Here is a 27,087-nt window from a genome sequence, read left to right on the forward strand (position 1 = left end):
ATTAGTAATTTTAAAACTTCCCAAAAAGAAAAGCTCAGACCCTGATGGCTTCACTAATGAATCCTACCAAGCATTTAAAGAAGAATTAATGCCAAGTCTTCACAAACTCCTCCAAAAAATAGAAGAGGAAGGAACAATTCCCAACTTACTCTAGAAGGCCAGCATTACCCTGATACCCTGGTACAAATTCAGACAAAGGCATCACAAGAAAAGGAAACCATGGACCAGTATCTCCTGTGAAAACAGGTGCAGACGTCCTCAAGAGACCACCAGCCAACTGAATCTTGTGGAGGCAGACGTATTAGTATTGATTAGGTTAGAACCTATTGGTGTTTCCATGGAGATGTGACTCAATTAACTGTGGGTGAGACCTTTCACTGGATTATTTCTATAGAGGTGTTGCCCCTCCAACACACAGAGAAGGATTGTACACCATGACCAAGTGGGGTTTATCCCAGGAACACAAGGTTGGCTTAACATCCTAAAATCAATTAATGTAATAATGTGCAGAGCAGACTTGACATAGCAGACCTAAGATACTGTCCTTGGGATGGCTTGCAAGGTCAGCTCTTGGCTGGCATCCTGGAACTCAGCGGAGAGTGGCTCACTCAGCCTGATCCGTACACTGTGGTTTTGCTGACCACTGGCTTTTCTTCTGAGAGGTTGGCACTGTAGTGATCCCTCAGGCACCCAGGCTCTCTGTGCCTCTATGACTGACCCCCAGGAGAATCCCTGGAGTCCTTGGCCCTGGTGAGCCTCCCTGGTAGATGGGACTTCACATGTGTTGGAGAAATTAAGCACATCCTGCATGACTCTGCTGGAAGTTTGCCCTTGGCTTCCTCTGAATGTCACCTCATGTGCCTTTTCCCTTGGCTGGTTTTGCTTGGAATCTTCTCACTCTAATACATCTTAGCCTCGAGTATGATGTATGGTAAGTCCTGTGAGTCCTTCTAACAAGTTCACAGAACCTGGGGTAGTCTTGGGGACCCCAGCATACCATATCAATAGAATAAAGAACAAAAACCATAGGACCATCACAGTAGACACAGAAAAAGCATTTGACAATATCCAACACCTTTCACAGTAAAAACCCTCAGTGAACTAGAAATAGAAGAGAACTTCTTCAACCTGATAAAGAACATCTATGGAAAACCTACAACTGTCGTCATATTTAATGGTGAAAGACTAAACACTTTCTTCCTAAGATCAAGAATAACAAAAGGATGTCCACTCTGGCCACTTCTATTCAGTGTTGTACTGGAGATTCTAGCCAAGACAATTAGACAAGAAAAAGAAATAAAAGACATCCATATTGGACAGAAAGAAGTAAAACAGTCTCTATTTGCAGGTGACATGGTCTTATATATAGAAAATCCTAAGGGACTGTTCTAGTTTGCTAATGCTACTGTTAAGCAAAATATCAGTTTTTATAAAGGGGGCTTTTATAAAGGGGGTTTATTCAGTTACACAGTTATAGTCTTAAGTCCAAAAAGTGTCCAAGGTAAGACATCAACAATAGGGTACCTTCACTGGAGAAAGGCTGTTGGCATCCAAAAAACCTCTGTTAGCTCAGAAGGCATGTGGCTGGCGTCCACTTGCTTCCAGGTTGTGTTTCAAAATGGCATACTCCAAAATGTCAGTGTCAGCTTCCAACAGCCATCCTCAGAATGTGTCTCTCAGCTGCAGCTTCTCCAAAATGTTACTCTCAGTTGCTCTCCAAAATATCACTCACAGCTGCTCTACCTCTGGGCCTGTGTGGCTCTTTTTAAAGTGCTCCAGTGATCCGATAAAGATCCACCCTGAATTGGTGGAGCAACACCTCCATAGACATAATCCAATGAAAGTTCTCACCCACAGTTGATTGAGTCACATCTCCATGGAAACACTGAACAAATAGGTTCTAACCTAATCAACACTAATACATCTGTCCCCTCAAGATTACATCAAAGATAATGGCATTTGCGGGGCCATAATACATCCAAACTGGTACAGGGACACACTAAGAAACTATTAGAATGAATAAACTAGTTCAGCAGGTTGCAGGGGACCAGGTCAATATACAAAAATCAATTATATTTCTATACACTTGGAAAGAACAATCCAAACATGAAATTAAGAAAACAATTCTATTTACAATCTCACCAAAAAGAATAAAAATATCTAGGAATAAGTATAACAAAAGAAACACAAAACTTGTACTCTGAAAACTACAAAGCATTTCTGGAAGAAGTTTAAAAAAAAGACCTAAGTTAACAGTAGGATACACTATGTTCATGGATTGGAAGACTTAATATTGTTAAGATGGCAATACTCCCCAAATTGATCTACAGATTAACTCAGTCCCTAATCCAGATCCCAGCTGGCTTTCTTGCAGAAATTGATAGACTGAGTCTAAAATTCATGTAGAAACTCAAGGGACCCAGATACTATTGAAAAAGAACGGAATTGAAAGACTCGCATTTCTCAGTTTTAAAACTTACCTAAAACAACAGTAATCCAGATGGAGTGGTACCATGGCATAAGGATAGACAAATAGATCAGTGGAATGAGCCTTCATAATTGTGGTCAATTGATTAAAAAAAAAAATAGTGATAACATATATACAACTTAACATTTTCCAATTTAACTACTACAAAAATTCAGTGCTGGTAATTCATTCATCACAGTGTTGTGCTACCATCCCTGTACTCTGTCGGTCATTTGATTTTTGACAAGGATGCCAAGACCATACAATAAGTGGTGGCTGGGACAGCTGAATAGCCAATGCAAAAGAATGAAGTTGTACCATATACAGAAATTAACTCTAAATGGTTCATTGACATAAATGTAAGAGCTAAAGTTATAAAACTCTTCAAAAAAAAGGAGTAAATTTTGGTAATCTTGGGTTAGGCAAACCTTTCCTAGATATGACACCAAAAGTGCAAACAACCAAAGAAGAAATAGATAAATTTAACTTCATCAAGATTAAAGACTTTTGTGCATCAAAGGATACATCAAGAAAGTGAAATGATAACCCACAGAATGGGAGAAAATGGTTGCAGATCACATATCTAATAAAGGATGTATTTAAAAAAAAATACAAAGAATTTTTATGACTCAATAATAAATAAGCAAATAACACAGTTTTTTAAATGAGCAAAGGACTCGAATAGATATTTGTCCAAAGAAAATCTACAAATGGCCAATAAACCCCCGAAAAGATGCTCAATGTCATAAGCTATCGGGAAATGCAAATCAAAACCACATGAGATTCCACCCCACACCCAGGAGGAGGCCTGGGATCAAAAAGACGGGTAATTGCAGGTGTTGGTGAGGATGTGGGGAACGGAACCCTCATCCACTGCGGTGGGAACGTAAAGTGCTGCAGCCACCTTGGAAAACACCAGCAATTCCTCAGAAAGGCGGCCCAGCATTTCCACTCCCAGGCAGAAACTTGTTCAGGAAAGTTCCTAGTGGCACTATTCATAATAGCCAAGAAGTGGAAACAACTGGAAAGCCCATCAAATGATGAGTGGATAAACAGAAGGTGCTCCATCCATCCACTGGAATACTCCAGCCTGAAAGAAAGTGCTGACCCAATGCTGCAGCATGGATGGGCCTTGCAAACGTTGTGTTGTGTGGAGAAAGCCACACTCAGACAAATATTGTGTGATTCCATTTATGTGGAATGACCAGAAGAGGAAAATCTATAGACAGAATACAGATTAGTGGTTGCCACGGCTGGGAAGGGGGTGTGTTGTTTGGGGGGAGATGAGGTGTCTGCTAGTGGTGCAGAGCTTCTTTGTGGGGTGATGCAATTGTTCTGAGCTGATTGTGGTGACAACTGGACGCTGTAATGCACTACAAGACGCCGAACGGTGCCTTCCTGGGGTGCGTTGCAGGCGTGTGGATTTGTCTCACAGAGCTGCCCACCCCACCCTCGGGGGAGCGGGATTAGGCTCCTCCTCTCAAGTGGGAAATTAGCAAGAATTTGTGCACATTTTTTAAACCACCACGGTCATAAAGGAGAAATTTATGTTCATCTTGGAAAGGCCAGGGTGTGGGTCCCTGGCTCTGGTGACCCCGGTGACTTGCGGGACAGGAGAGGGGCCTCCTCTGGAGTGTTGGCAGTGTTCTCTGCAGGACGAGCTCGGGTAGAAAGCAGGGATTCCCGAACTACATGAACGGAACCGTCTCATTTTCTATGTACTTGCTGTATGCGTGTATAAAAAAATTGGTTTAGTAAATAGTTATCTCCAAGGAAAAGGATTTCGGGGATCTGTAACCTTCTGTGTTGTCTGCTTCTATCGTGGTCACATTTTCATAATGAATGTGTGTTTCTTTGCAATCAGGAAAATCAAAGATATAAAAATAGACAGCGAGTCGCAATGACGCAGGACCTCCTTCCCACCAAAGCGGAGGAACCGTGCGTACCACCAGGCCTGAAGGAAGCTTCGTGGCTACACAGGACCCGGCACTTTCCGTCCACTTAGCTTTTGCTTGACCAACATGTTTTTCACTTTTCCAAAGGCGTCGCGATTTCCTCAGCGTTTCCTCACACAAGCTCCCACGAGAGTGCTCCCTGCTCTCAGGCTGGGGGAGCAGTGCTCCGAGCTGGCTGCTGCACCTGCCAGGGAAGGGCAGCAACTGCCCGCTCCTTCCTCACCCACGGAAGACCCCCGGGAGGGCCACTGGACAGACCCCCTTCCCCAGTCCCAGCCTGTGGGGCTCCTGCCACAAGCTCCTGTCCCTTTCCAGAGCGTCCGCCGACCTGCAGGGCCTCCCCAGCGGGCATAAGTCACCCGCGGGCCGCTTCCAGCGAGGCGGGGCCGGCCTGGGAGAGCTCCTGGCTTCCCGCACTGAGCTGCCGCCCGCCCCAGGCCCTTGGGCCACCTGCCAGCGGAGCACGCGGTCCCCCACACTCAGCAGACAAGGCCACACCCCGGGCCTCACGGCAGCCTCTGCCCTTTCATCTGCTGTTTTCCAACTCAAAGTAAGCCCAGGACCCATCATCACCACGGCGGGCGCGTCCCTGGGGCTCCGGGCAGCCGCACCGCCGGCCTCGCGGACTAAGGACCCGTCGCGGAGGCACCGGAGGGCGCATGGTCGGCACCGGGAGCTCACTCCGTCCCCCGCAGGGGGCCGAGCGCCGGCCAGCGGTCCCGGGAGCGCCCCGCTTGCTAACAGGCCGCGTCCTCCGCCGCGAGCTTCTTGTTACGCCGTGTTTCTCCTCCCGGTCCTGCGGGTGCGGCGAGCGGCGCCTTGCACGCTCTCCCACGGTCCCCGCGTGTGCGCTTCCCCCAATAAACCCCATTTGACAGCGCCCGTAGGTCCACGTGCCTTTGAGCAACAGCGGCCCCCACGAAGCCGAGCAGAGGCCAGTCACCCGGCCCGAGGGGAGCGGCGCCGCGGAGGGTCCGCGCCAGGCCCGCGAGAAGGCGCGAACCCGCCGGCTGCTCCCGGTCGCCAAGGAAAGGTCCCCTGCGCCGCGTCCCGGGTAACGCGCAACTCGCCCGCTGCCGTCCTACGGCCCGCGGGATGCTGGCTCTGACCTCGGCCCGCGATCGGCGCGAGCGTGGAGGCTGCGGGGTCTCTGTTAAAGGGCTCACCTGACTAGGTCAGGCCCACCCAGGAGAAATCTCCCATTTGATTAACTCCAAGTCAACCGATGGGGACCTTAATTACATCCACAAAAGTACCTTTGCCTTGGCCGTATTAGGTAACCTAATCATGGGAATGAGATCCGTTCTACTCAGTACCCTGTTCACACTCATCGGGAGGGGATCATACAGGGCGTGCCCTCCAGTAGGTGTGGGCTGGGGGAAGGGGAGTGTGTGTCTTGGGGGTCACCTTAGAAGCCTGCCTTCCACAACTCCTGGCTCCCGCACCAATTAGCCCTCATGCGGCCCTGGGGCTGGGGCGGCTGGTGGGGGGGGGGGCTGCCCCCTCGGAGGGGTCCCCACCAGGCCTCACCCCCGCCAGCTTGGCGACCCCAGGCCAGTCCCTGCAGAGCCCTGTCCTTCCCACGCCCTGGGCCTCCTTGGGGGAGTGGGTCGGGGACAGAGCAGTGTTTCCTGGTGGCTCGAGGAGGGCAGTCTGGGGTGCCAGGGCCCAGCTCCCAGGACCCCTCGGCAGACCTGCCCTTCATCTCTGCCGGGTCCGACCTTCACCAGCAACCCCGGGGCGGGAGAGAGAGGAGGCCAAGGGTGGGCGGCCCAGGGTGGGGGGTGGGGCTGGTAGCAGAACCTCCGTGGCCTCTGGGCTCCAGGGAAGGGCCAAAGGCTCAGGCCGGCCCTGGGGGAGGGGCTGCCTGGCGGGAGGGCCGCAGAAGGGGCCAACCCCGTCCTCCTGTCCGTCCCTCCCTCCCACGTGTTTGTTCAGTAACTCTCACTCGCGCCTTTACCGAAGATTTTGAGCACTTGCTATGTGCTGGAACAATACCCTTCTCTGCAGTGTTGGGGCTAGAGACCCAGGTGGGCTCCTTCTTCTCAATGGAGCTGAGGGGGTCTTTCTGGTGTGCTCAGAGCCCTTGGGGGACAGTGGGGTGGGCAGAGGGGGATCCCATTGCCTCTCACCCAGGCTGGGGGCTTCTCGGGGCCAGCACTGGCAGCAGACCCCCCACGTGGACCTGCCGGCCTGAGGGCAGAAAGCAATTCGAGGAGGGAACCGCTGGCGGTGGGGGATGCCGCAGGCTGGAGAGGGGTGGGCGAGGGGTGGCCCCTCTTTGAGGCAGTGGCCGGCCAGTGTGAGCAGCACCAAGGGCCATGGGGAACCGTCTGCAGCCCTTTGCTGGGGGCTTGGGGGAGAGGGAGGCAGAGTCAGGGACTGCGGGGACAGGAGCTGCGTCCCACACCAGTTGTTTCTGGCAGGTTCCTGACCTGTTGGGGTCCTGGTCCCCAGACCACACTCACCCCAGCCCCACAGGGCCCTGCATCCTCGGGGAACAGCTTGTTCCCCGCTCCCACCCGAGATGGAAAACGAAACTGTTCCCGGGCTCACTCAGGGAGGAGACATCTGACACACGCCCCAACCCGCAAAGCTGTTCTTTGTGGTCCCCTCCCAGGCCCTCCACGGGAACACTGAGCTGGGCAGACCGACGGACACACCCCTGAGCTCAGACAGAGCCGCTGAACCCAGATGGGAAGAGCAATTTGTGGGAGTTTTTATCAGGCCAATGACTCAATCTGATTTAATTTTTTTGAATGATTCTGACTGCTGGGAGGGGATTGGACTCTGGAGAGGGGAGCTGAGGTTGGTCTGGGTGAGGGAAGACAGTGGCTTCAACCAGGGAGGTAGCAGCAAGGAAGGGGGAGACAAGAGATGGGTGGGTGGGTGGGGGTGTGCCCAGGAAGGTGCGTCGTGCCAGCTGCTGTAGCAAGCAGCCCTCCGCACCCCAGCAGTTAGGGCGATACCCGCCTGCTCCTGCCCAGGCGGAGCAGCCTTCTGCAGGCCGTCCAGGGATCCGGTTCCTTCTGCGTCCTCTCGGGCCTGGGGGACTCCTCCGTTCAGCAGGTGAAGGGGGATGGCCAGAGCCAAGAGGGGCCTGCATCTTTCTGAACCTTAGCTTGGGTACCAGACAGCGAGGGATGGTGTTCAATGCAGGCTCTGATTCAGGAGGGGCCGGGCTGGGCTGGGAATCTGCATTTCTGACCAGCTGCAGGTGATGGGCTGCCACTGGGATAGGGCCATGTGGCAGTAGCTCTTCCCACACCCAGTGGCCAGACTCAGTCCCACGGCCACCGGTGACAAGGGCCATGGAGGCGCCAGCCTTGGGGAACACAAGGCGGGCCGAGGGGGGTGTGAGGCAGTCCTGGGGTCACAGCACCTCCGGGGAGGACAGGGCAGCAGTGTGGGACCAAGGAGAGGGTCAAGACTGGGGGTCCTAGGGGCCCAGGAGGCCCTGCCCTCCCTCCCAGCTCCCCTCTCCCTGCCTTCACCCCAGAACAGGGGGCCCTGAGCAAAGACCCGCCTGGTGCACACCCCACTCCCAGCCCTGCCCAGCAGCCCCAGGCGACTTGGCTGGATCCAAAACATTCCCTGCACCCCGACTTGCCTGGGTGGCCTGCCCCGCCCCTCCTATGAGAGGTGGACCCCCAAAGGGAACCTGAACCCCTCTAGGAAGACGAGGAAACTAGAAAGGAAAGCAAGAGTGGCTGAGCCGCCTGTGGGGAGCTCCCAGGGGTCCTGGCTCAGACACAGAGACCCGGGGTTCACAGGCTCCAACCTGCCCACGCGGCCCTGCACTCCCCCTTTCCCAGGAGGGCGGTGGGGACAAAATGGCCTGGCCCCTGTCCTCTCCCAAGGCCCATACCTTTCACTGTCTCCCCCACACAGACTGGGGAGTCTGGTGCAGTCAGGAGCTGTGCCCCGAGGAGGGAAGGGCAAGGCCCACCCCAGATCCCCCTTTTACTTCCTGCACCCCAGCGCTGGCCTCCCTTCTCCCCACCAGGCCGCGAACCCGCACCCCTTGGAGGTGACAAGGCAATGCTGTGCCCTGCGTCCACGTAGTCGGGGTCTCGGGGGGAGAGAAGCCCCGAAGACAGGCCGGCCTTGGTGACCTTGAGCTGACCCTTGCCCTCTCGGCCTTGGTCCCCCGTCTGTGAAATGAGCAGCTGGAGAATCTGCTCTGGGGACCGAGTGCGAGCCCTGGGCCTGTCAGCTCACGGCAGGGGCATGGAGTGGTGGCCAGGTGGGGAAACGCTGGGGACGCTGGGTGCCCACAGGGACCCCTGAAGTGGGGCGGGCGGCGCAGCTGTACTCGTGCAGCGCTGGGATTGGACAAGCTGAGTCCGAACCTGCTCCCGACCCCACAGCTGTGACCCGGGCAAGTCACGCTCCCACTCCGAGCTGCCTGCCCCCTGCGGGACGGGAAGATGCTGCTTACAGCACACGGGGCGCCGCGCTGCCGGGGAAGCTGCTGCAGATGGAGAGCCGAGGCCTCCCTCGTTGTCCGCTTTCTGTGGGGACTTGGAGCATGCGGTGGGGACCCCCATATCAGCACCCTGAGTCTCGAGACTGAGCACTTTCTCCCTCTCCTGCAACACCCCCTTTGCAGGCCAGGAGACCAGGGGACGGGGCAGAGGGGCAGTCCCGGGGCCCAGCACGACTGTCCTCTCCAGCTGCACTTCTGCCACCACCACCCCGCTGACCCAGTTCTGCCCGAGGGGCCCTGGTCGCCCTGTCCCCCGCCTCACCTCCTTCCCACCTCCGCTGTGGCGTCCCACCCGCAGGCCGGGGTGTGTGTGTGTGAAGCCACTTTCGTGGGTCGGAGCCCGGGACCACGCCTGCCACTGCCCCCCGAGCCAGCCCCGCAGTCACGGGCCACAGCGGGGAGACCCCGGGAAGGCTGACGGCCACCGGCTGCTCTCTCTTCGGAGGGTCAGGAGGGCTCCTCGCGCAGATCGGGGGCGCAGGAAACTCCTAGCCTGGTGCTGGGCAGGGCAGCCGGGGCCCTCAAAGGGCTCCCGGGAGGGGTACCCGGGCACAGCCCTGGGGTCCCCGCAAGCCCACCTCCTTGGAAAGGCCCCTCTCCGCGGCCGGGCCCCAGCCCCAGGGCACTGAGTGTGAAGTCCCGGCGGGTCCGACCACCGCCGCCCGCACCCTGGCCGCGCGGGGTCGTCCCTGCGCCCCCATCTTGCCTCTCCATCTGCTGGGGGACTGGGTGGGGAGGGGCTGGGGGGCGGGGACACGTCCTCCGGGGGACAGCCTGGCAGGGGCCTGGGCAGGGGTGGGGAGGGTGGACGTGGGGACAGGGGGCTCTGGCTGGGGGCCGGGGTGGGGTCGTAGCGGGGCGCCCCGGGGCCCCCGCCGCTCCCCGGCCCCCGCCCCCGCCCTCCCACGCACCTGCGCCAGCCTCCCCCAGGCCCCGGGGGCGGCGCGGGGAGATCAGAGGAGCCGCGGCCGGGGGAGGGGGCGGGGACTTCCCCCCACGCCTGCACGGGCCTGCTCCCCGCCCCCTGCCCGCCAGGTGGGGGCGCCGCTCGGGGAATTCCACGGCGCGGCGGGGGCTCCGGCGAGCCTGGGCTGGGGTCCTGGGGGCCGGGGAGGGAGGGGACCCGGGCGCAGCTGCCTTCTTCCCCAGACGCCAGCTGCCCCTGCCCGTCCGGGACCCGAGCGTCCACGGTTCCCGCCTGTCTCCGGGGGCGGGCGCGGGAGGGACACCACCTCCTGGTGACCTGGGGAGGGGGGAAGGCGCGTGAGGATCGGGAGAGAGTTGCGTGGGCGACTGAGGCTGTGCGCACGGGTGAGTGAGGGTGCTCGAGACCCGGTGACTCCGGGGTGTGGGGGGCGCTGCGGTCGCGGGAGGAGGCCGTCTATGTCCCCAGTTAGGGGCTGCCTGCCTGGGCTGCGCCCCTCTACAGGCCCACCCGCGGGAACCCGCAGGGACCCTGAGAAGGGGGAGGGGGCGAGGAGGCGCGTTCCGGGGCGCCGGGGCTCCCAGGGGCGGGCGCAGAGGCGTCTGGACCTGCTGCCTGCGCTCCAGTCCCGGGCGGGGCTTCTCGCCTCCCTCTCGGGGAAGGAGGGACCCGGGGGAGGGACCCGCGGAGGGACGCGCGGGGGGCGGGAGCCATCGCGTCGGAGACCCGGGCCCGGGAGCGCAGAGAGCCAAGCGCGGCGGGAGGGGGCGGGTGCGGAGGCCGAGGCGCGACCGGAGAGCAGAAGGGCCGAGAAGGAGGACGCCCCCGGGCACAGGCTCCCAGGTAGGAACAGAGACCCCAAAAGCAAAGACCTGCCCCTCCGGAGATATTTCCCCGGCCAGAGTGCCCTCCACGCGAGTGGGACGAGGACAGACGGACAGAAGACAACGCACCCCCAGGTCGCCTGGGAGAGCCCTGAGCGACCCCGGGAGCGGCCCCGGCTAGGGCGACCTCTCCTTGGTGGGGGGCGATGGGGACGAGCGCCCTGCGGGGCCTCCTCCTTCTCCTCCCGCTGCTGCGGCCGCGCGGAGCCTCCGCCGGGAGCCTGCACAGCCCAGGTGAGTCCCGGCCCGCCGCCCGCCGTTGACGCCACCCCCTCCCCAGCCTCGGTGCCCCGGGCCGGTCCCCCGAAGCTGAGGAGGGGCGGAGCAGGTGGCGGGAGCAGCTGGGCAGCCGGAGCGACCCCGCGGGGGCGGGCGCCGGGGGCCGGGGAGGGGGCCAGCGAGGGTCCGCACCCCTAGCCCCGCAGTCGCGCTGCAGGCCTGTCCGAGTGCTTCCAGGTGAACGGCGCCGATTACCGCGGCCACCAAAACCGCACGGGCCCGCGCGGGGACGGCCGCCCGTGCCTCTTCTGGGACCAGACGCAGCAGCACAGCTACAGCAGCGCCAGCGACCCCCAGGGCCGCTGGGGGCTGGGCGCGCACAACTTCTGCCGGTGAGGGGCGGGGTCCCGGCGGGGTCCGGGCGGGGCGGGCAGACCTCGGCCAGCGAGGGGCGGGCCTCCGGCGCCCAGCTTCTGCAGGGCTTCCGGTCAGGGCCAGCAGAGGGGGACAGGCCTGGCACTCAAAGGTCCCTTGCAAGTGGGTGGCTTCTAGCAGGGGTGGGTGGGTTTGGGTCCTGCAGTTCCAGGGGGCAAGCTAAGTGGGTGGTCTGGGTTCTCTGCAGACCGCAAAGCTCAAGGCTCCCCACTTCTGCCTTAAAGCGGGGTTCCAAGGGCAGGGGCAAGACTGAGGCCGACAGCTGGGTGGGGGCCGAACATCACAGAGGGTCTCAAAGTCCCCCTATATGGGGCCGTTTCCTAGCAAGGGCTGAAAACCTATAAACCTATAAACAGCCCTCAGGGCCCCCTTTACCGACTTCCCACTGGAAGTCGACTTCTGGACGCACATGGGGAAAGTTAGAATTTGCGCCAGAACCAAGAGAAGCCGACGAATAATCTCCAACCGGCACCGGCCCTGGGAGGCCGCTCTGCACCTAGGCCGTGGGGTCTGGGCCTGGGATGTGGGGCTCTTGGGGCGATGGGACCCCGACCACCTCCCCCCACCCCGGCAGGAACCCAGACGGGGACGTGCAGCCGTGGTGCTACGTGGCCGAGACGGAGGAGGGCATCTACTGGCGTTACTGCAACATCCCCACGTGCCACAGTGAGCTGGCCCGGAGGGACGGGGGTGGGGTGGATGCCACCTTCTGAGGCGCCGAGCCTGATCTGCTCCCCTCTCAGTGCCGGGGTACCTGGGCTGCTTCGTGGACTCCGGGGCGCCCCCGGCGCTCAGTGGCCCCAGCGGCACCTCCACAAGGCTCACGGTCCAGGTCTGCCTGCGCTTCTGCCGCCTGAAGGGCTACCAGGTACCGCCCGGCGGCCCGGCCCAGAGGCCCCGCTCCAGGGCCCAACTCTGCCTCCAGAACTTGACGCTGATTCCTGAATCCCCCGCCGCGGTCCCCCTTCCGGCCCCCACCCCCCACCCTCCCCGGAGCCCTTGTCCCTGGGGTCACCCGGTCTGTGCTCTCAGCTGGCGGGCGTCGAGGCCGGCTACGCCTGCTTCTGCGGCTCTGAGAGCGACCTAGCCCGGGGACGTCCGGCCCCGGCCATCGACTGTGACCAGATCTGCTTCGGGCACCCGGGCCAGCTGTGCGGCGGCGACGGGCGCCTGGGCATCTATGAAGGTGAGACGTGGAGGGGCCCGGGCGAGGCAGGGAGTCGGGTGGGCGCAGCCCTGGTGTAGGGGGCGGAACCGGCGGAGGGGCCTCCCGAGGCCGGAGCGGGGCCTGAGGGGGGAATTCGGCGGGGCCGTGGCCAGGGCCTCGCTGTGCAGGCGGCGGGAATTAGGCGTGGGCTCGCCCCGCGAAGGGTGGGGGGGTCCTGCCGGCCGCTGGGTCCCGAACCCCTCGCCGCCCGCAGTGTCGGTGGGCTCCTGCCAGGGGAACTGGACGGCGCCTCAGGGCGTCATCTACTCCCCGGACTTCCCGGACGAGTACGGGCCGGACCGCAACTGCAGCTGGGCGCTGGGCCCTCCGGGCGCCGCCCTGGAGCTCACCTTCCGCCTCTTCGAGCTGGCCGACCCGCGCGACCGGCTGGAGCTGCGCGACGCTGCCTCCGGCCGCCTGCTGCGCGCCTTCGACGGCTCCCGCCCGCCACCGCCCGGGCCCCTGCGCCTGCGGCCCGCCGCGCTGCTGCTCACCTTCCGCAGCGACGCGCGCGGCCACGCGCAGGGCTTCGCGCTCACCTACCGTGGTGAGGCCCGCCCACCCCGCCCCGCCCCGCCCCGCGCCCTCCCGCGCCCCCGGGCCGGGCCCTCACACCCCTCTCCGCAGGGCTGCAGGAGGCCACCGACGGGCAGGCGTCTCCCAAGGGCGCGGCCCAGACGCCCGCGGCGGCCCCGGACGAAGCCAACGTGAGCTGCAGCCCCCGGCCCGGGACACCGGAGGCCGCAGCAGGGGGTGAGGCGGGCAAACGGGACGGGAGGGCGTTTGGGGCGCCGCCACCAGAGGGCTCTGGCCTCACTGCGCCCGTGTCCCCGCAGCCCGGTTCTTCTCGACGGTGACCGCCGTCTCAGTGCTGCTGCTGCTGCTCCTCTCGCTGCTGCGCGTGCTGCGCGGAAGGTGCGGGCACTGGGCAGGGCCTGAGGGTGCACCTCGCGCGGGGCGGGCGCCTAGACACCTCGGTCCCCCTGGGGGCAGTCTAGGGCCCAATCGAACTACGGGGCTGGGGAGGAACTCCTGTGGTCTGGAGGGAGCCAGGCTTTGGATCCACGCAGGAAATCGAGCTCGGGGTCGCCGTTGGAGCAGGGATTCAGGCCATTCTGGGTCGGGTCCGGCTGACATCTGCTCCCCCTCTAGGACCTGTCTGCTGGCTCCGGGGAAGGGGCGTCTGGCGTTGGGGCCTTCCCGGGGCCCCAGGAGAAGCTGGGCCGTGTGGTACCGCCGGCCCCGAGGGGTGCCTCTGCCCTGTTCTCCTGGAGACCCCCAGGCTGAGAGCCCAGCTGCGGGCTACCGGGCCCTGAGCACCTCCAGCCAGAGCTCCCTGCGGTCGCTCATCTCCGCTCTCTGACTTGAGACCTGCAGGGTCGTGGGACCCTCGGCCAGCAGGATGGACACTTGACATGCCCTGTCGCACCCTACCTCAGTCTTCCGCCTCCTTAAGGGCTCCTCTGGTCACTCGGGGAAGCCAGGAGTCTGACAGGAAGCATCTGGTGCTCTAAAGGGACCTGGGCCTGACTCGGGGTCCAGAGGGTGGAGCCCAAATTGCATGAGGGACCCAGCCCATGGACACTGGCCCGGGCGGGGCAGGGTCTCTAGTTTCGGAGATACTGGCGTCCCTCTTGGGATGGTCCTGGGCAGCTACCCCCAAGAAGAGGTCAGGGGTCAACAAAATTGGTCAAAAGACCAGCTACAGACTTTAAATAAAGGATCTATTTTATTAGAGGCCTCGGAGAGTTCTTACGTGTGGGGGGGTATGGAAATAAGGGTACCGGAGCGGAAGGTTGGGTTGTTCATCCAAATGAAGGGCGTTCACGCCCAGAGTTTGGAGGAGCCGCATGCAAGGAAGAGGCCGGGGGACCGCGAGCTCCGAGGGCGGGGGGGACGGATCCTGGGGGGTTGGAGGAGGAGGCCGCTGTGGGCGGGGCTGTGCAGAATTCAGAGGCCCTCCGGGGTCCCGCTCAGCGCAGACGGTGCGGGCATCGCCGGGGCGACCTTTCTCCCCGAGCCTCCCGCCTCTCCCTTCCCCTCCTGCTCCCCGCCAGTCCTGGGCGGCGCCGAGGGTGTGGATTCAAAGTCCACACCTGGAGCGGATGACTCAAAGGGCAGGGCTCGCCCGAGGGCGCTGGGCGCGTCAGGTATTCCCGGAGAGGCCTGGGCATCCTGGGGCGCTCTGCTGCGCCCCGGGAGAGTCGAGCTGAGAGATCACCCCCGGGCGTGGGGGCGCGTCGGCTCCCGCGTGCCCGGCTCGGCAGCACCTTGGACAGGTCATGGGCGGCGCTGGGCGTCCCGGCTGTGCCCGCCAGGCTGGGTGCCCTAGGCTGCGGCGCCCGGGGGCCGCGTGGAGAGCCTGGGCGCGCGGGGCTGAGGGGTGCGCGGGGCTGGAGAGCGCGCGGCGCCGGGGCCGCTCCGTGGAGGCTCCGGGAGCCGGGACGTCCGCGCACCGGGCCCGCCCCGCCCGGCGCCCACAAGCCCGGGCCGGCAGGAATCCTGCGAGCAGCTGCGGGCCCCGGACGCCTCGGGGTCGGGGCCGCCCACCGGCCGCGCCGATTGGCCTTCGCCAGCGCTTAGCCGTCATGAGCCAGCGCGCGAAACGGCGAGGGTGGGCGGGGGCGAGAGCCGGGGCGGTGGCCTGGCGTCCCCTCACCTCGTCCGGCCGCGCCCGGCCTCCGGCGCAGCAACGACCCGCCCGCCGCCAGCTGCTCTGCGGCCGCCCCGCGCCCGGCGCGTCCGGGTCCCCCCCCATCGGCGCGAGGGGCCCGGGGCTCGCGCGGTGCGCAGCGCGGAGGGGCGCGGGCCGTGACCGCCCCTGGCCGGCGGGTGCGCGCGGGCCCATGTCTTCCCTGGCGGTGCCGCGCCCTGCTGGCTGGGGCCAGCTCCCCACCGCACCTGCAGTTCAACAAGTTCGTGCTGACGGGCTACCGGCCGGCCAGCAGCGGCTCGGGCTGCCTGCGCAGCCTCTTCTACCTGCACAACGAGCTGGGCAACATCTACACGCACGGTGAGCCCGGCGCGGCCAGGAGCCGCGGGGACAGGGCTGCCATTGTCCGGGGCCGCCGGCCCTGCTGACACCGCCCTGCCCGTCCTTGAGCTGCCCCGGCCGGGCCCAGCCTCGGGGCCTGTGGGCAGCCAGCGGCCCCTGGGAGGGCAGTGCCAAAGTGCCAGCGGGGCGGGGCGGGCACGGCTCGGGGGGGACCCCAACCGGGTAGATCCGGGAGGAACGGAGCTCCCAGAGGACCCGGGCTGCCCTGCGCCGTCCCTCGGTCTCTGCCGGGCCGGGCTGGAAGACAGAGGGCCCCAAGCGTCCATCTTTCTAGACATTTATGAGGGAGGAAGTCAGGGTTGGGAGGAGCCAGCCTAGGGGCCCCGGGCCTGCTGTCGCTTCCCACTTGTCAGTCTCAAAACTCAGCTCCTGCAGCAACTGCTCCCCAGCAGCTGGGCTGGGGCCTCCCGGGCGAGGGGCAGTGAAGTGGCCGGAGGGCTGAGCCACCCGGGAGGCAGACTGCGCCAGCCGGGTCCTGCGCCTGTGTTCCCCTCAGGCAGGTCCCTCAGCCTCTCCAAGCCTGGGTTTCCTCACCTGCAAAGTGGGGGTGACAGCCTCTCCTCCCGGGGCTGTGGTGAGCCCCGTGAGGCCCTCAGGCAGCAGTACTCTGGGGGCGCCTTAAGACCAGACCTGCCTCACCCGTGGCTGGTCCTCCGGGCTCTGTGCAGGGTCTGCCCCGTTCCCCCGGGGAGCCACCTGATGGGGAGCGTCTCTCCCCAGGGCTGGCTCTGCTGGGTTTCCTGGTGCTGCTGCCGATGACCATGCCATGGGGCCAGCTGGGTAAGGACGGCTGGCTGGGGGGCACACACTGCGTGGCCTGCCTGGCACCCCCTGCGGGCTCCGTGCTCTACCACCTCTTCATGTGCCATCAAGGGGGCAGCCACGTGTACACCCGGCTCCTTGCCCTGGACATGTGTGGGGTCTGCCTCGTCAACACCCTCGGTGAGCCGGGGCCCCAGGGACCAGGGAGCAGCCACGGGGGGGGCAGCCAGGTTCCCTGGGTAGGGAGGGGCAGGCGGGCCAGGACCGACATGCCCCCCACCTCTCTCCTCCACAGGGGCCCTGCCCATCATCCACTGCACCCTGGCCTGCCGGCCATTGCTGCGCCCGGCTGCCCTGGCAGGCTACACCGTGCTGTCGGGGCTGGCGGGCTGGCGGGCCCTCACCGCCCCCTCCACCAGCGCCCGGCTCCGCGCCTTTGGCTGGCAGGCCAGTGCCCGCCTCCTGGTGTTCGGGGCCCGGGGCATGGGGCTGGGCTCCGGGGCCCCCGGCTCCCTGCCCTGCTACCTGCGCATGGACGCACTGGCGCTCCTCGGAGGGCTGGTGAACGTGGCCCGCCTGCCGGAACGCTGGGGGCCCGGCCGCTTCGACTACTGGGGCAACTCACACCAGATCATGCACCTGCTCAGTGTGGGCTCCATCCTGCAGCTGCATGCCGGCGTCGTGCCCGACCTGCTCTGGGCTGCCCACCACGCCTGCCCCCCAGACTGAGCCGCTGTCCGCCCACCTACCATGGGCCAATAGCCCCGCACCTCCTCCTGCTGCTCGGCAAGGGGCTGGTTCCCGGATGCCGCCAGCAAACCTGGGACTTCCAGGCTGGGAGCCCCCATCTGTTCTTCCGTGTGGACTAGACTCGTCGCCCACCTGCCTCGCTCTTCCATAGGGACTCGTACTGTTCCAGTCGCAGAGAAACTTTGCCCTCTCTGAGCCTCAGTTTACCCTCTGTGACCCAAGAGGTCTGGGCTAGAGGAACTGTGGGGTCATGTCTTGCTCTGACAGTTGAGTCTGGCCAGTTGGCCACCTCCACCAGCCCCGAGTCACCCCCATCCTGGCCCGCCCCACCTCTTCCCAGCCCCCCACCCCAGCCCCACTTCCTCTCTCCCCTGCATGCCAGCCCACCCAGCAGCCTGGGGTTCGGTACCCCTTCTCCCTTTTGCAGAGAGAGGGGTTATGGGTAGAAGGGCTAGCCCAGGTCCAAGGACCGAGCCGGCCCAGCCCCTGTTGTTCCAGGGTGGCCTGAGGGGCAGGCAGGTGGCTCTGCTGCTTCTCCCAGGGCAACCAGCACAGACTTGGAGAGGAGGGGATGGGCCCACGCCTGCCCGTCTGAAGCCGCCCCCAGCCGGGAGTGCCCTCTCTGAGGCCCGTTGGGACACGCCTGCTCAGGAAACTGCCCCTGCCCTGCCCGGGCCTGGCTCCCTGGTCCTGCGGCAGTTTCAGCCTCAGGGGTCGGAAACCCTGGCAGCCCCCATCAGGGGCAGGAGGCGCTGTGTGGCCACCGAGCAAGCCTGGGAGCTCCCGAGATTCAGACATGGTTTATTAGGCACACCCAGGCAGTGGTGGGCCATGGGGTCCCTGAGGGATGCCAGCTTTTGCAGAGGGTGGGGGGCAAGGGTAAAAGGTTAAAAGCCCTAGGCTGGGCTCGTGGGCCTCAGCTTGGGTCCAGCGAGTCCTCGAACAGGCTGAGGAGATTCCGTGGCTCGAAGGAGGGGAAGGAGTCCCGAGGAGGCTCTGAGTTGGGGTCACTTAGGTCCAGGGGGTCCCTGGGGAAGGGAGGGAAGAGAGATGACCCCTGGACGCAGAGGCCAGCCCTGCCCGCCCGGCCCTGCCCCCAGACCTGCTCACCTGGGCAGGTAGCTGTGGCGGGCGGCCGGGGAGCTGCTGCGGGGGGTGGAGGTGCAGCTGACGGCCCTGGCCAGGATGGCATCCAGGGAGAGCGAGGGCCTGTGGGAGAAGCCGGGTGTCGGGGGGCAGGCTGGGGTGCAGCCAGGCCAGCGCTGTCCCCAGTCGTGCCATGTTTGTTTGGGGACAATAAAGACATGGTGCACTGGGAAAGGGGCAGCTTTCCTGCTTCCGACGCCCTTAAACCCGGGCTCGCTGGAGGCCGCCGCTGTCCGTTCGGAAGGAACAGGCTTGGGCCAGCCGGCTCGGAAGCGAACTTGTGGTAGATGAGGCTTGTCGGCTCCCTCACGTCCTAGGTGTCCCGTGGCGACGGGGTGACGTGTTTGTGAGGAAGGGGCTGATGGTGTTACCCCTCCGGAGGGCCGTCTCCAGGGGTGGCGGGGGGCACGGGCGAGGTCCCTAGAGTGGGACTGCCCTTGACCTTGCCGGGGGGCGAGGTGGCGAGTCCCACTCGCTGCTCTGCAGAGCCACCCGACACCCAGAGCCCACCGGGGCCCGGAGCCAGTGCACCCGCTGGCCTGGGTGCCGTCCGGCCTGGATTCTGCCCGGCACCCGGGAGGGTGGCTCACCACTGATGTCCCGGGGACCGCGGCAGCCCCTCCCGCCCGCACCCACGCACCCCAGGCTGTCGTCGTCCCAGCTGCTGGAGAGGCTGCCGTCCAGGAAGCTGCAGGGCGGCCGGCCGGGCGGGGTGGCCGGGGGGCCGGGGGGCCGCAGCCAGCGGGCAGGGTGAGCCAGCTGGTGGCAGAGCCAGCAGAGCAGGGCGAGCAGGGCCTGTGGGGAGAGGTGGGCCGCGGGAGGCTGGCGTTCCCCGGGGCGCGGGGAGCCAGTGGGGCCACGGGGGCCGTCCCCGGCTTACCTGCCACAGGGCCCAGCCTCGACCCAGGGCCTCAGCCGCCGTGTGCCACAGGACACTCCAGGGCCGCGGCTGCCTGAGCGCGGGCAGGGCCAGCAGACCCTCGGCTGTAGCCCGCAGCTCGGGGTCCGGCTCCAGCATCATGGTGAGGACGTTGCGCAGCTCAGAGGACAGGCCTGTCCCCGGGGCAGGGGGTCTCGGGTCTGAGCCACTGGAGCCCACCTCCCCATGGCGGCATGCCCTCCATCCCATCCTCGCCCCCCACTCACCAGCAGTGAACTCAGGGGGCAGGTAGCCCTGGCGCAGCTGCTGCCAGCCCTCCCCGCCATGGGGCAGCTCCATGTTGCATGCCACTTCCAGGATGGTGAGGCCCAGGCTGGAGGGTGGGGACAGAAAGGGGCAGGGTGGGCCTGGGGACCCAGGCCCCAGCCCTGGGCTGCCCTGGAGAGGAGGGTGGGAGAGGGCCCCAGTCTTCCAGGCTAAGCCAGGGAGGGGTCAAGCAGGGGCTGGGGGACAGGACGCTGGTGCAGCCCCAGCAGGACGGGGGCACTTTCACAGAGCGGGGACCCGGGTCCAGCACAGCCCACATGACCCCTGGGGAGTCTTCTGAGCCCCCCACAGGCCAGGCACCGAGGTTATAGGCTCATGGCCATCGTGGAGTTGACAGTCGGATATGACTTGTTGGAGGGGGTCCAGGTGGTGCCGAGTGAGCCTGTGGCACCACCCTGCCCGGCCCAGTCCCAGCTTCACCCCTTGCTCACCACGGACGTGGGCAAGTCTCAAGGCCTCCCTGAGCCTGTAACGGGGTAACGACAGCTCTGCCCGCAGGGTGGGGAAACGGGTTGATCCCCCTTGAGTTGAGAGTGGACCCCCTGGCCCTGGAGAGCAGCCCCCAGGGCCAGTCTACGTGGGGCCCTGCGTCCCGACCCGCCCCGGGCCGGCACCCCCGACCGTGGGTTAGGATGGCGTTCCCTCCTGGGGAGCCCCCCTCACCTGAACACGTCAGCCGCCGTCCCGTAGGAGCCCTGCAGCAGCTCGGGGGCCATGTAGCGGGGGTCCCCCTCCTGGGCCTCACTGGCTCCCGGTGCCCCCAACTGCATGAGCAGCCCGAAGTCCCCCAGTTTGCAGCGGCCCCGCGGCCCCAGGAAGATGTTGGCGGGCTTGACGTCGAGGTGCACCAGGCCTTGGCCGTGCAGGTGGGCCAGAGCCAGCAGCGTGTCCCGCAGGTAGCCCCAGACCTGGGCCTCAGGCAGGCTGGTGCCCCAGGTCTCGCAGTGCTGCTGCAGGCTGGGCCCGCACAGCTCCGTCTGCAGGTACAGCAGGCCGCCCTCTTCCCAGGCCCGCTCCAGCCGCACGCAGCGCGGGTGCTGCCCCACCTGCTCATGGCCGCCCACCTCGGCCAGCTTGCAGGCCCGGTCCTTGGGGCCCCGGAAGGGCGACATGGAGCGCTTGACAGCATAGAGCCGGCCATCCTCCTTGGAGCGCACCTGGAAGGCAAGGGTGCCCGCGGGAGGGCGGGGGGGGTGGTGTCTGCAGTGTGTGCCGGGGTGACGGGGGCCCCCCGTGAGTCCCCACCCGGGAGGGAGCAGGGCTGGCTGCAGAGCACCACAGGCAGGGCAGAAAACAAAATGGCACAGTTCTGTAGGTTCAACCATAAACGTAGAGAGAAGGTTCTGGAGCCTCCTGAGCAGTGTGGCTGACCAAGGGGCCTGTGGTGACTGTACTTTTTAACAACAAAATTATTCATGTGGCACTTGTGCAAGGAGAATGACATGGCATTGCAAAGGAAACATAAGTGATTGGAAAAGGTATTTCAAGGGAAAAATAAGGTGGGCAGGTTGTAGCCTGAGCACCCACCAGCTCCGGGGGTGGGCAGAGCTTGCAAGAGCCCCAGCAGGGCCGGCGGCAGGGGAGGGGGTGGCGGCTGCGAGGGGCACCCTGCAGCGTGCCGGGCTCTGGGGAGGGGGTGGGCATCAAGGGTACTCGAGGGGCCTGGGGGGTTTGTAAGGCAGCAGCCAAAGTGATCTCCAAGGAGGGCCTACCCAGCACGGTGCCCCACCCAGGAAGGGCAGGGAGCCCCCGATGGGCCCAGGCACCGGGGGGCCCACTCACCTTGAAGACCTCCCCGTAGGAGCCGTGACCCAGGCGGCCGAGCGTCTGGAAGCTCTGCTGGAAGAAGGACTCGGGCCGGGCCGGGTCGTAGCCGGGGCTCCGCAGGGGCTCGGAGGACGCGCCCCGGAACGACACCCGCCGGGGCTGGGGCTGGTGCCAGCCTGGGGTCCGAGGAGGGAAGAGGCGGCTGACGGGGACGCTGCCCTTGGCCGGGGGCCGGGGCGGGAGGCTGCGGCTGAGCCCCCCAGGCCTCTTGAGGGAGAAGCCGGGCTCGGCGTGGCGGAAGTAGGCAGGGACCGGGGCGGGGGTGCTGCTCAGGGGTGGCGGGCTGCCCTCCGAGGGCACGGGCATGGCCAGCCTGGGGGGCCCCTGCAGCGCCGAGAGCAGAGTCGTCCCCTCAGACAGCGCCGGGTCGTGCGGCCCCCCGGGGGCTGCGGGGCAGGGCCACGTCCACGCCACACACAGGTCCGTTGAGCATGAAGGCCGGGCAATGCCGAGCACCTGCGGGCGAAAGGCAGGGCACAGATACGTGCGCACACACAGGCTGTGTCCTCTGTGTTCCGGGGTGGGTGACAGAAGATGGAAACCATACGAGCTTTGTCCTCCAGGCGCCCGCAGTCTGGCCGAGAGGGCGAAACTGTGGCGAGTCTGCAGTCAGGCCGCCCGCACGGAGGTCTCAGCCTTGTCACCAGCTGGCCGTTTGACCTTAGATGATGGAAATATTAAAACAGGCCCAATAACCCTTATCTCCAACACGACAAGCCCCTCTCTACAGCAGGGGTGCCCGAATCACCTAGCAGAGCTCCACTTCTAGACCCTGAGCCCTTGCCCGAGCAAAACAGGCAAAACTGGCAAGAAACATTTAAAAACAACCACTTAAAGTCTCTGGAAATGCTCCTCGGGTCAGGGCATACAGCAAATAAACGCTTATACAGGAAATCTACTAAATCTCTCTAGGAACCATAAGAATCTGGCCCTTAAGCCATGGCCTGCTCCTCCCTCCCACCCCCCCGGGCAGAATGACCCAGAAGGTGTGGCCAAGATGGGCTCCCAGGTGAGGGCTGCAGCGTCTTCACAGGAGGGTCGGGCCACCAGCATTTCTCATCCGTCCAGCTCCCCGCTGCAGAGGCTGAATTCCAGGTGAGTGGGGTAGAGGGGCCGGGGGCTCCCTTCCTCCACCCAGCTCCCATTCGTGGAATGGATGCTCGCCTTTTGGGGCAGCACACAGGGAACTGGGGCCCTGTCTGCCTTCACCCTGGCTCATGCGTAGTGGAGGTTCCACACCGGCAGAGGCTGCTGTCCCCGCCCAGCATCTGCTCCTAAAGCAGCAGTGTCGCTCAGAGAGAAGCGAGCCACTGGCCCTGACCTCTGCTCCAGAGCCGCGTCTCAGACATTTTGCCCAGGTGGAGGCGCAGGCCCCAAAACAAAAAACGGGCTTTATCTGAGACCATTGTGATCCCAGAGTGACTGCATCTGTGCCCAAGAAAGCACCCACTGAGGAGTGACATCGGAGGCTTCACCCGCAGGGGAAGCAGACTTCATCCAAGTAGTCCAGCTGGTTGCTAGAGAAACGGACAAGTCCCGGAGGCTTGTCAGAGTTGCTACAACATATTATCTATAATGTCCAGTTTTCAGCAAAAAAAAAAAAAACTGAAAAACTCTGAAACATGCAAAGACACAGATTTGTGACCCACACCAGGGAAAAACAGGCCACAGAAACTGCCTGTGAGTGGGCCAAGATGTTGAAGTTAACAAAGACTTCACAGCAGCCACTGTAAGTGTGTCCACAGAGCAAAGGAAATCCAGGAAGGGATGGTGACTATCAATAAAGAGATAGAAATTATGAAAAAGAACTGATGCAAACTGTGCAGCTGTAACATACAATAACTGAAATGAAAAATTCACTCTGCAGCTTGACAGGAGATTTGAACTGGCAGAAGAAATAATTAGCAAACTTGAAGATCGATGGATAGAGATTCTGCAACCCAAGAAAAGGAGAGAAAAAGGCACGTAGAAAAGAGAACAGCATCTCAGAGAAATATGGGACACCACTAAGACTGTGGACATATGCATAATGGGAGTGAGAAAGAAAGGAGAGAAAGGAGGAAATGAAGTAATGACTGAAAACTCCCCAGATGTGATGAGAAGCATCAATCTACCCATCCAAATAGCTCAGTGAGCTCCACGTAAGATGAGCACAGAGGGCCACACACAGACACGTCATAGGGAAATTGATAAAAGCCAAAAAGTAGGGAAAAATCTTGAAAGAGAAAAATGACTTGTCTCCAGAAGACCCCTCCCAATAAGATTAACACGGGACTTCTCATCAGAAACAATGAAGGGCCAGGAGGCAGCAGGTGACATATTCAAAGTGCTGGGGGTGGGTAGGGATGAAACTGTCAACCAAGAACCCTACATCCATGAAAATCTAGCTTTCAAAACTAAAGGTGAAATAAAAACATTCCCAGATAAAAACAAAACAGAGAATTCACCACTCGTAGACCCACCTTACAAGAAACACTAAAGCAAGTTCTTCAGGCTGAAAGCAGGCATAACTCTAATCTATACAAAAACACAAAATGTACAAGTAAATGATCATAAAAGACAGTAGAATTGCATATTTCTTCTTTTTTCTCTTAATTGACTTAAATACCAATTGTATTTGATACCACTGAATTGTACACTTAAAAATGGTTAAAATGGGAAATTTTATTATATGTTACTATGATAAAAATTAAAAACAAGACATCCCTAATCTAAAAAAAGCAATCGTATGAAATAATTATATATGTATATTATATATATAACTGTTTTGATGGGCACGTGACATTTAGAAACATATTTGTAAATAACGGCACAAGGTAGGTAGGTGGGAGCAAAGCTGTACAGGACTAGAAAATGACAGAAGGTAATCCAAACCCACAGGAAAACTGAAGAGAACCAGATTAGTATAACAAACACTATAAATATATACTTGCTCTCCTTTCTTCTCTCCACCTCTGAGAATTTAAAGGAGACCTAATAACTGGAAAGACTCCCACCTTTCACAGATTGGAAAATGTAACTTAGTCAAGATGGCCATCCTCCCCAAAATGATGGACAGATTCGGTGTGATCCTTACTCAAATCCCAGCCGGCTTCTTTGCAGAAATTGAGAAATTGACCCAAACTTCACAGGAAAACTCAAGGAACTGAGAATAGCCAAAATAATCATGAAAGAGAATAAAGTTGGAGAGCTCGCAATTCCCGATTTCAAAACTTAGGACAAAGCTACAGTAATCAAGAGAGCATGGCACTGGCATAGACCGTAGACAATTAGATGGAATAGAATTGAGAATCCAGAAATAAACCCTCACAAGTATGATCAATTTTCAGCAAGGGCGCCAAGACAATTCAGTGGGGAAGAATGGGTGCTGGGACAGCAGTGGCACAATCTGCCGGGATCCATTTTCCCTCTTAGCATGAATGTCCGTACATTTCATGGCAGACACATTAATGGGTTTGGCTAATATGGAGTGGCTGTCCAGACCATGGGGCTTGTTCCATAGTGTGTCATGTACACTATAGTAGCTTTCTGAAATCTGAGACATTTGAATTTCAAAACCCAACTGGCCCCAGGATCTGCAGACTTGCTCCCACTGACCTTGGGGCTAACTTATTATAAGCATCACTCTGAGGAGTAATTAAAGACCAGGCAAAGGACAGGGGCCCACGGTGAGGGGGACGTGTGTGTGCTGGGCCAGAAAGGGCTGTCAGTGTCGCCAGGAGGTTAGGTTTGCAACGAAAACCAGGAAAGCCAAGGGGAGTCCAGTTTTGAGAGGAAGACACAGTGTATCAGGCCTTGGCACCCAGCAGGGGGGGTTCCGTAACAGAAAGAGGAGGGGGAAGCCGACCTTCTGAAGGTGCCCCCACCCCCTGGTTCTGCCGGGAAGATCCCCCCCCCAACACCTCAGGAGTCCCACCCCAGAGGCTTTCAAAGGGAGGAGCCAGGAGTCAGGATCCCCCAGTTCTGGCTACCAGGCCAGGCTGCAGGCCCAGCCCCAGTGTTTGGGGGGACAAGGGGCCCCTGCACCCTAAACCAGCTGTTGGGATGACTTGGCACCAAGGCTGACCCAACCAGCCCTGGGGGAGGTGGAGAGGGGCAGGGGCTCCCGGGCGAATGCGGGGTGGCCGAGCCCAGGTAGCAAGCAGGGGCCTGGGGACGGGGCCTGCCCGCCTCACCCTCTCACGGGGCCGCACACGGCTGCTGATCACGGTCTGCTGCTAGACTGTGAGCCCCTCCCGGGCAGGGCCACGGCTGACTCACCTCCGTGGGCGTCGGGAAGCCCGGGCGAGCACAGGGAGGAAAGGGGCTGCTGCCGCGGGAACGGCTGTGGGGGGCGCTGAGGGGAGGTGGGCGGGGCTTTTCCCGGGGAGGGCCCGGCCCAGGGGTGGGGGAGGAGCAGTCCCTGGGGGAAGGGGCTTCCAGGTGAAGGCGGCTGCGGATGCGGGGGAAGGACTGGAGAGAAGGGGCCAGCATGGGGACGCGGCTCGAGGAGCAGCGATCGGGACCCGGGGAGGGGCTGTCAGAGGGGCCGGACCCCCGACCCAAGGGACAGGGAGGGGTGGGGCTGGCGGAGGGGATGGGCCGGAGGGGAGGGGCTGTCGGGGGGGGGAGGCTGCCGGGAGGGCGGGCGGGGAAAGGGCTGTCCCTCCCGGGGACCCCGCGGGCCAGATCTCGGCTCACCTGGGGCGGCGGGCGGGGCGCAGCTCAGCGAGGTCCCTGATTCCGGGTCGGGCGGAGGCCGCGGAAGCCCTGGGGGCGGCGAGGCGGGCCGGGGTCTGCCGACGACCGCCCGCGAAGCCGGGATGGAGGACTCTCCGGACAGGGAACGGCCCGTGAACGCGCGCGGAGCCAGCTCGCGCCAAAAATTCCAAACCGGCCTCGAGGTCCCGCCCAGGAACGCCTCTTTCCCCGCCCCCGCCCCGGCTCAGCCTATCAGAGGTGTTCTGTCTGTCGGGGCCCCGCCCCTCACGTCCGGGCGTGCGCGTCGCCGGACTTGCTGTGCGGGCGGGCGCTCTCATTGCGCAGGCGCAGGGCGTCCAGGCGCGGGCCCCGGGCGGGGGCAGCTCTGCGGTAGCGCGGTGGGGTCCAGGCGGAGGGCGCCGATCTGCCCCCTGGCCCGGGTCCTGGCACCGCGGCCCTCCCCGGCTGGCCCAGTCTTCGCACCTATGAAAGGGGCGGCCACCGCAGGGCGCCCGGAGACGTGGGCCCGGGGGGCGGTCCCTCGGGGCAGGACAGAAGCCCCCGCGGCCTCCGGAGTCCCCGGCCGGGCCGGCGGGGCTGAATGCTCGGGTTCCCCGGCCCCTGCACGCGTTCCAACGCGCTGCCAGACGGCCATGCCCCGCCCCCCGGGCTCGCGGCCTCGGGACCCGGAAAAGCCGCCTCTTCCCGGGAGGCCCTCGGGACTGCTAGACCGAAGCCTGCTCGCGCGGGCGCAGCCTCCGCCTCCTCCGAGCTCAGCTCCAGCCCCCCTCAGCACCCCCTGGGCTGAACGACCTTGGGAGAGCACGGGGCCTTTCTGAGCTTCGGATTAGTCCCCTCTCCTGTCCCAGCGGAGCTGATGACGCCTCTGTCCCTTGCGGAGCTGGAGGCTCAAGCCGGATGATCCCCAGAAGGGACTTAGCGGAGTGGGGGTGGGGCAGCGCAGGGCAAACACAGGTTCCTAACAGTACCGCGAGGGTGGGGACTTTTATTTGTCTGGATACGAGTGGGGGTCGCTGCCCAGCCACCCTCCCTGAAACGCCCCCGTCCCACCCGCGTCC

The 27,087-nt window shown here is 62.5% G+C and overlaps 5 protein-coding genes across 14 annotated transcripts in view; 3 read left to right on the forward strand and 2 right to left on the reverse strand.

The window, feature by feature from the left end:
- FLYWCH1 (FLYWCH-type zinc finger 1) overlaps positions 1 to 5,301 on the forward strand; it is a 74,051-nt gene extending 68,750 nt beyond the window's left edge. For all 6 annotated transcript variants that reach the window (XM_037813652.1, XM_037813651.1, XM_037813655.1 and 3 more), the window contains one exon: positions 4,332 to 5,301. In XM_037813652.1, coding sequence (XP_037669580.1) covers positions 4,332 to 4,371 — 40 coding nt within the window. In that variant the 3' untranslated portion in view covers positions 4,372 to 5,301. The remainder of the gene's footprint in view (positions 1 to 4,331) is intronic.
- Positions 5,302 to 9,293: 3,992 nt separating this feature from the next.
- Positions 9,294 to 10,550, reverse strand: LOC119517226 (basic proline-rich protein-like). Its single transcript, XM_037813793.1, has 2 exons — positions 10,347 to 10,550; positions 9,294 to 10,154 (listed from the first exon to the last, which is right to left on the reverse strand). The coding sequence occupies exons 1-2, from the start codon at positions 10,548 to 10,550 to the stop codon at positions 9,294 to 9,296; spliced, it is 1,065 nt and encodes a 354-aa protein (XP_037669721.1).
- On the forward strand, positions 10,521 to 14,318 carry KREMEN2 (kringle containing transmembrane protein 2). The gene is made up of 9 exons (XM_037814567.1): positions 10,521 to 10,954; positions 11,157 to 11,331; positions 11,949 to 12,040; positions 12,118 to 12,242; positions 12,407 to 12,560; positions 12,796 to 13,128; positions 13,209 to 13,334; positions 13,418 to 13,496; positions 13,734 to 14,318. Exons 1-9 carry the CDS (start codon positions 10,867 to 10,869, stop codon positions 13,942 to 13,944), a joined length of 1,383 nt encoding a protein of 460 aa, XP_037670495.1. The 5' UTR covers positions 10,521 to 10,866; the 3' UTR covers positions 13,945 to 14,318.
- Positions 14,319 to 15,431: 1,113 nt separating this feature from the next.
- Positions 15,432 to 17,271, forward strand: PAQR4 (progestin and adipoQ receptor family member 4). 2 transcript variants are annotated; one of them, XM_037815079.1, is made up of 3 exons: positions 15,432 to 15,594; positions 16,357 to 16,578; positions 16,694 to 17,271. In XM_037815079.1, exons 2-3 carry the CDS (start codon positions 16,392 to 16,394, stop codon positions 17,125 to 17,127), a joined length of 621 nt encoding a protein of 206 aa, XP_037671007.1. In that variant the 5' UTR covers positions 15,432 to 15,594; positions 16,357 to 16,391; the 3' UTR covers positions 17,128 to 17,271. The 2 variants fall into 2 exon arrangements, with proteins under 2 accessions (XP_037671007.1, XP_037671006.1); XM_037815078.1 differs by having other exon boundaries at positions 15,462 to 15,594; positions 16,357 to 16,416.
- Positions 17,272 to 17,937: 666 nt separating this feature from the next.
- On the reverse strand, positions 17,938 to 26,387 carry PKMYT1 (protein kinase, membrane associated tyrosine/threonine 1). Of its 4 annotated transcripts, XM_037815075.1 has the most exons (8): positions 26,009 to 26,387; positions 21,284 to 21,784; positions 20,165 to 20,658; positions 19,441 to 19,547; positions 19,175 to 19,347; positions 18,935 to 19,089; positions 18,259 to 18,357; positions 17,938 to 18,176 (listed from the first exon to the last, which is right to left on the reverse strand). In XM_037815075.1, the coding sequence occupies exons 2-8, from the start codon at positions 21,632 to 21,634 to the stop codon at positions 18,065 to 18,067; spliced, it is 1,491 nt and encodes a 496-aa protein (XP_037671003.1). In that variant the 5' UTR covers positions 21,635 to 21,784; positions 26,009 to 26,387; the 3' UTR covers positions 17,938 to 18,064. The 4 variants fall into 4 exon arrangements, with proteins under 4 accessions (XP_037671003.1, XP_037671002.1, XP_037671005.1 ...); XM_037815074.1 differs by having other exon boundaries at positions 19,175 to 19,547; XM_037815077.1 differs by lacking the exon at positions 26,009 to 26,387 and having other exon boundaries at positions 21,284 to 21,934.
- Between the last annotated feature and the right edge of the window lie 700 nt (positions 26,388 to 27,087).

Source organism: Choloepus didactylus, chromosome 21 (assembly GCF_015220235.1).
Source record: "Choloepus didactylus isolate mChoDid1 chromosome 21, mChoDid1.pri, whole genome shotgun sequence".
Lineage (NCBI taxonomy): Eukaryota > Metazoa > Chordata > Mammalia > Pilosa > Megalonychidae > Choloepus > Choloepus didactylus.